Source organism: Magnolia sinica, chromosome 7, assembly GCF_029962835.1.
Source record: "Magnolia sinica isolate HGM2019 chromosome 7, MsV1, whole genome shotgun sequence".
Classification (NCBI taxonomy): Eukaryota; Viridiplantae; Streptophyta; class Magnoliopsida; order Magnoliales; family Magnoliaceae; genus Magnolia; species Magnolia sinica.
Genome location: NC_080579.1, coordinates 91,763,208 through 91,770,868, shown reverse-complemented (window position 1 = coordinate 91,770,868; position 7,661 = coordinate 91,763,208). Strand labels below are relative to the sequence as shown.

General features: G+C 40.5%; 1 protein-coding gene across 1 annotated transcript; it reads right to left on the bottom strand.

Moving 5' to 3' along the window:
* Positions 1-2,033: 2,033 nt before the first annotated feature.
* LOC131250711 (uncharacterized) lies at positions 2,034-2,477 on the bottom strand. Its single transcript, XM_058250990.1, has one exon. The coding sequence runs from the start codon at positions 2,475-2,477 to the stop codon at positions 2,034-2,036; it is 444 nt and encodes a 147-aa protein (XP_058106973.1).
* Positions 2,478-7,661: the final 5,184 nt, after the last annotated feature.

The window sequence follows — 7,661 nt, the reverse complement described above, 5'->3', positions numbered from 1 at the left end:
CAAATCAAGGACACTGAACTATTTAGCCTCCTAAGTAAACCACGAATCGTAGAGCAGACACTAATTGCCAAGGCTCGTCACATTCTCTAGACGCCCAATTGAAGATGTGCTGGATAACATCTTTCAAAAAAAATAAATGTCCGGTATAACACCTTCAATAATTAAAGAATCATCACAAATATATGAGGAAACATGAAGGCCTTCCCAAACAGCCACAACTTTCACTTCCAGTTGCCCGACCTCCCTAGAAGCAAATTTAACAGTTCCTTCTCTATCGAGGGAAACTACCCCTATACCAACTTTTTCTGGTTTGTGAAGCCAGTGACATAAAAAAATTCAATTTCAAAAACCCTCTGGCGGCCTCTACCAATGTGAAATCTCAAGCACACTATTTTCACCTGTCCTAGTAAGAGGATTCCATGATGAGAATATTTTCAATGTTGTGCCTCCGTTAAAAATCCTTAAGATGCATAATGCAACCCACAAGGGCACCTTTGATACAACAAAAGACCCCTTGCACAATTGAAGATGTATCACCAAATATCATCTTGTTCCTTTCCTCGATGTACCTCACGATATGACAAGCAATTAGTACAAACTACAAAATGCACCCCCGCAAGCATTCTTAAGCTACAACTGAAGCAGAGAATGAAGCGCACACAGGCTTCAGCGGGAGAAGCAGAAGCAATTGAAGAGAGGTCAGCTTATCCAAACTGAGGTCAGCTTATCCAAACCGAAGCAATTGAAGTGAGGTCAGCTTATCCAAACCTCTCTCTCTGAAAAGCAATGAAAAGGAAATCAATTTCCCTTTCTTTTTTGGTTTCTCAAATAGACGAGACTATTATGTCAAGGGAATTCTCAAGTCGCTTGTATCTGATCCTCATGCCTGTGGCCCACCCGAGGTTCCAAATTTCGTCATTTTTTGCCAAAGTATACACTAATTTGGGGTATTAAAGTTGATTTAGTAACCAAATTCAAATTCATGAAAAAATAAACCAAATTCAAATTCATGAAAAAATACTACAGAATTTCAATACATACGATTTTTGGATTCCAATGCATTCCCAAAATAGGCCCTTGGGCATATACATCCACAGTAAAGCTCTTCAGATCTACAGCCGCGTCAAAGATCCACAGGCCCCACTTGTACAGACCAGTAAATCAGGACCCACTAATTCTTCACTACTTGGAATCTCCTATTTCCGCTTAGATTAGGACTTCGAATATCAAACCAACTAAAGCAGCATCAATCTAAGAGTAATAATTTAGCAATTACTCCAATTAATCTGTCCTTGATTTTTTTTTTTTATCACTGTTTTCTAATTAAATCAACACGTTTGTGCAAAAAAATGAGAAAGAAAAAAGGTTCTACCATGTTTGGAACTGATTAACTCTGACAAAGAATATGCTAAAATCAGCATTAGTACTCTTCCGGCTATGTTTGTGAGTACAATTGATCCAAATCAAGTTGCAAATGATATTAAAAGGGTTTTTTTAATTATTATTTTAAAAAAGAGAGAAGAAAAAAAAAAGAAGAAGATAAGATCACCCCATTTTTTCCCCAATCAGAAGTGTTATTTCTCTCACTGCTACTCCAATAGTGTTTTCTCTGAGAATTTATTGTAATGTGAATCAGTTGTACAACTAAACATGGCCTTAATTGGAAAAGAAATGACATTTTACAACAAGTAGCATAATCAATATTTTCTTAACAAATCCATGAAAAATAACGAAAACATGTTTAATTCACTAAAATTACAAACCGTGTGATCAAAGCAGAAAATAAAAATAAAAAAATACCCCGAAAGTTCGAGGAAAAATTTTAAAAAAGGAGAGAAAATGCTAATCAAAATTTACCCATTTATACATGAAAGAAGAACAGCGATGCCCCCAATTCAATAATTCCCGCTCCGGTCCAGACTCAACCCAGCGATCGCCAAAGAATCCTGACTCCAATCAATAAGAGCCGCTCATCGGCCAATCCAAACCGACCAGAACAATCGAGACCATAGAACATGAAACCCCAAAAGAATTCAAGTTGAACGATCGTTTCCTCGGTCTTTCATCTTCGCAATCCGCCATCCCTTAAAAACCAGGAACCCCGCAACAGCAACCTGCAAGATGGCAGCGACGCCTATAAACAGGAGCCCAATCTTCTTCCCCAGATTGAAATTGTGCCGCGGGGACTTCTTAATTTGACGGTGGTGATCGGCTCTTCCACCCGGACCCCGAGAACGCTGGCGCGATGGCGGCGTAAAGTCTGAGAGTGACGAGGGCAGAGGACTGTGACGGCGGTGGGGCGGTGGCGGGGATGTAAATTCTGAGAGTGATGAGGGAACAGGTGAGATGGAATTGGGACGGTCCTGCCGCGCCGGTGGCAGCGGCGGCGAAGAGCCGATGGAGAGAGGAGAATGGCTTGTGATAATGATTGTGAATATGATCAGAACGGACAGGATTGGTGGAAAGTGCGGGCCCATCAGAAAGGGTCTTTTTTTTTAAAATTAGGGTTAGGGTTTTGGAGAGCATTTACATCTGGGTTTTTTTTTTTTCTGTCCTTTTCTTTTCTTTTTCTTGAAAAATGGTTTTTGAAGGTTTTTTGAGAAATGGGTTGGAATTTTTTTTTTTCTTTTTTTCTTTTTTTTCTTTTTCTTTCTTCTATTGAGCAGAGTGTCTATGGAGTCTGTAGAAGAAAGAGAGAGAGGCGGGTTTTTTACGTTGGAAAAAAGATACGTGGCCCACATTTTTTATGGTGTACACGCGTTTTTGGTTCTTAGAATTTTGGACCTTATTTTGAGTAATCCAGACCATTGATCAGATTAATTATTTCTTATAATGTGGTTTATTTTAATATTAGCACTTTGATCTATGTCATTTAGATGGACGGTTTATAAATAAGAGAAACGATTTCCATTGAAAGTTTGATTAATATTAATATTGGTTATTGGAGATTTACTTTGTGGAAATTTTGGGATTCTCAATCTGAACAACGGTCTTGATTTAGAAAATTATGGTCCAGTTGTGCTGATTTGGAAGAGTTGTATACTGTGCAGAGGTGCAGGCCCGTATGTGATAGATTTCGGCGGAGGAGAGAACATGTACGGAATGGGCCTGGTCCGTATCGGCCCAGTTAAAGATGAAGAGTCCGGCCCACGTTGTCAGATGCAGGTGTGATGCAGCACCCAGGTGCTAGACCCAGCCCATATAGCACACAAGCGTCAGATCCTATCCGTTCATCTTGAGGGTCCAAACTTATTGCTGCCTATCTCAGAAAATTCTTTTTTCTTGGCTGTTCACTTGTTTTTTACAATGTGCCCTTGGTCTGTAAATGGGCCCAGCTCGACCGCGGGTTTCATGCGTGGCCTGCTTTAGGCCGGGCTTGGGCAAGAGGGGCATGCTTCATTGAAGAGCCCACCAGCCCAACCTGTTTAGAATTTCAAGGGCATTTTTGTCATATGTCTTTTATGATGGGCCACGCTTAATGAACAGACTATATCTTTCGCAAGAGTTGGTGGCTGGGTTCGGGCTTGGATCTCCACTTCAGTCTAAGTTTTTTATGGGCCAGGCTTGGACAGACCTCGATGCAGCCCATTGATAGCCCAATGTGGGCCACTTAAGTCACGAATGGGTGTGAATTTTTCAGTAGGACATCTAACACAATGTGTAGGGCTGTTAGCGGTACAGTCCGGACCGGAGTCCACCGCGGCCGGATTTTGAACTAGCTGGGCAGGCCCTATTCATATATTTTGATTTTGATCGGTCCGCCAGGTCCATCGACAGCCCGGATTGTAGTGTTGTCAAATGGGCCTCAGAATATGCCTAAGCCCAGCCTACATAGTGAATACTGAGCCCAAGCCCAGCCAATGCCTGTGCGATGGGCCAAAACAAATAGGCCCAAGCCTGGCACGTAATTATCATCATGGCCTGAGCCTGACCCCCAGTCTTCCACTTTTGGGCAAGATCTGAGCTGTTCATTAGGTGTGCTCCATAATGATGTATGATACATACGCTAAAGGGTCGGGCTCAGCTGATGGGCTCTTAGAACCAGCCCAAGGCATCTGGACTTGGGCTGGGCAGTCCATTGATAGCCCTACATGGGCTACATGAAACCACACCATTAGGATTCTTGGTTCAGATTTCCAATACACATGGATCTGACATTGGTGTCCATCCGTGAACCTGTGGGCCGATCTAGTAATAAACATGGATTTGAAATCAGTGCCGATCGGATAGACGTTTGAAACAATGCGGTCTGTCCTAAATTCATTGACCAAAATCAAATTGTTATGCATCGTTATCAAGTACTCGTAGCTGTCAGTATTCTACATCATAAATACTCTACACTTTTTATAGAATTTTACCATTTATGACCATAGACGGGAGCCAATTTACTAAGTAATAAGCCGTATTGATGGCCCTCAGTCCATAATTTCTTACCAAATGGAATATTACTTAACATACTTCGAGCTCTCTCCAAGGGAGTAGTTCATACGATCTGCAATATCATTCTACTCCAGTGTATTCCTTATTATATTGTGCATCACTATCCTTTCATCTTTGCAAAACCTATTGAATTATCTATAAGTGAATTCTCCACTACTGTTTGCCCTCAATATTTTCAACTTCTGTCTTGACCGTTTTCTACCATCACCTTCATATCTTGAAGGTGTCAAAAACATCGAATCTATTTTTCAGAAAATAAACACTCATCTTTCTGGAGAAATCGTCAGTGAATGTGACAGAATGACGATCCTCCTCCATAAAACATAGGCGACGACCTTCATACATTCGAATGCACATATTCAAGCACACATTTACTTATATATTTTTCAGACTTAAAAAACAACCATGATTGTTTACTATATATATAATGCTCACATATATTAAAATCAATACTTTTAAATGCACGAATTAAAAAATGATCAAAAAGTACATTTATACCACACTTGCTTAAGTGGTCTAGGCGCGCATGCCACAAACGTGCAGATGTAGATTCTGTTACAAATGTCTTAGCTCCACCCAGTACGATATTCACAATCAGCTTGTAAAGGTTACTACTCTGCTGTACTTTCATAATAATGAGTGCTCACTTTAAAACTTTTAGGATAGAATCAAACTCGATGAACTTGTACCCAAGTGCTTCGAGAGCTCCAAGAGATATCAGATTCTTCCTTACATGAGGAATGGGTTTCACATCTGTATACGTACCATCCTATCAAACATCTTAATACACATCAATCCGAGACTAACAACTTTTTAGGCAAAGTCATTGCCCATAAACACTAGGCCATTATCATACTCATTGTAACTGGTGAATCAACTCCGATGAGAGGTCATGTAATATGAAGCTCCCGAATCCAAAATTCACTCATTTCTAAGATATCTAAATTTAGATGCAATCAATATATCACAACCACCCGCCTTCTCACTGGATTCCACTATGTTGGCCTCTCTTGGCGAATCCTTTGACACACTACTTCAATGTCTTCTAATTCATATCATGGCAGGACTATAGTCGTGCTTGCGCTTAATCAAAATTTAGTCCGACTCGACTTCAACCCAATTGACTCAGTCCTAACTTAATCGAGTCGACAATTCGAATAACAAGAAGAACTACAATCATATTATAATTTTGAATTTACATAAAGAAATACCTTACCTTATACAACGCTTCACGTTCACCCAACTCAGTCCCAACATTCCCTGAGTCACCCAGCGAGTTGACTCAATGAGTCAACTTGGTGGCACCGTTTGCACTATCTCTCCTTCCCATTTTTCTTTTCTTCCTTCTTTCTTTCTTTCTTTCTTTCTCTTTTCTTTCCATTCGCATAGTTTGGTTAAAACCATGTGATCTAATGGTATTTATATGGCCCACCAGATGATCGGAATGGATTTTCGAACGTGGGCTGCACAAGAAGCAGTGGCTCCATTCTCAATTGAAGAAGGAGGCAGCCATCAATGGTAGATCCCCATGCGATGGGTTTTTCTTTGAGCCATTGATCATGGATGGTCTAGATTCATCACTTGAAGTTTGTAGATAAATCTTTTCAAAACTTCGTGTGGATTTTGTCGTTGGGTTCGCGGTTTCAAAGAATTCCTGCACCACCGCAAGAAGCACCGTTTTTTAGCATTTGCAACTTTCTTTGGATTCTACTAGGATTTTAAGATCCTTTTTGTAGAAAATCTTGGATTTGATTGGTCTAGGTTCTCTTTAAACCATGAAGAAGAGTGGTTTACAATCATGAAGACCAAACATGATGGGTTGAGATTCGTTTTCACAGCATTGTGTGGTGGAGGTAATTTCATATCAACGGTGCTGATTACTCCAGCTTGAATGGTTCTTATCACAATGGCTGAAGAAAAAGGTAGTGTTGATGGCGGACGTGCTCCGATTCACTGTTGATCCATTCGAACGGCTAGGAGTTCCTCTTGAACGGCTCTGGTTGGTGGAAGATCTTGCACACGGATCGTAGTTCGACTGGTTTTCTGGAGAGGAAGGAAAAACAGAGCAACAGACTCGTTCGAATGCTTGCACGTGCACTAGAGTGAAGGTTTTTCATTTCTATTGGGCATGCATGTGCGTGTTCCGAAGTCTCTCATGCAAGTGCAATTGCTGCCCTTGACCCACATGTGCTGGTCGTGGGGAAATTGATGTTTATGATTGTTGTGTGCTTCTGTTTTGGCCGTATGTGTGCAGGCGTGCCAGAATTGAAATTCGGGCTCAATTCAAACCAAACAAATATAATCACCCCAAACGCCAAGATATGCATACACGTAGTGTATGATCAAGATCTGATGAGATCGGTCACCTGTCCAGCAAATTGCTCAGTGTGTAAACAAGATCAAGCAATATCTAAAGAGTGGGCTTTGTACTCTGATGATGGGTTACAATTTTACCTTAGGTACAAAATGACTTTTCAATATAGATAAAATGAAATGAGAAATGGATTCTTACATTCATAGAACAGCGGCAAAATACATTTTCGAGTGGAGAAGTGTGTGAGTGTAGACCCAAATTATAGCTAAAATTAGCAACTACTTGATTAACGCTATGGATTATATTACAGAATGTAAACAGCAAGCTGAAAGTAAAGAATTACACTAAGAAGTGTAATTTGCTTGGCAGGAAAAATAAAGGATTACATTATGGAATGTAATTTAACTTATAATTGAAGGGGTAATGTTTGATTTGATTGGGTTGGTATGAGACCAATTTTCCTCTTACATTCATTTTTTATCTATTTTTTCTATTTATAGCTTCAATCCAATTATATAGATTATTCATACGTCCGGACGATTGCCATAACCGCTCAACACTACTTGGCTTACTGGATGTTTCCCATGTTCTAACAGTTGTTGTAACCGTTTATTACTACATAACATTCTGGAGACTTTCTTGCCACATGTCCTAGTTACCACTCCGGGCCTCCTTGCTGACTTGACCTCATTTCGCTCGGTTGCTCGATTGAGCTCTTGAATGACCATCAGTCGCTTGATTTGCCTTCTGAATGACTATCGGCCGCTTGCTCGACCTCTTGGATGGTCATCAGCCGCTTGATCGACCTCTTGGATGAATATCGGCCACTTGCTCGACCTCCTGAATGGCTATCAACCGCTTGGTCGACTGCTTGGTTTGCTTTTAAATTCCTCACAACTGCTCTCTA

What these genes read in the sequence shown, in the direction of transcription:
- LOC131250711 (XM_058250990.1), bottom strand. Translation starts at nt 2,477, where the DNA reads ATGGGCCCGCACTTTCCACCAATCCTGTCCGTTCTGATCATATTCACA.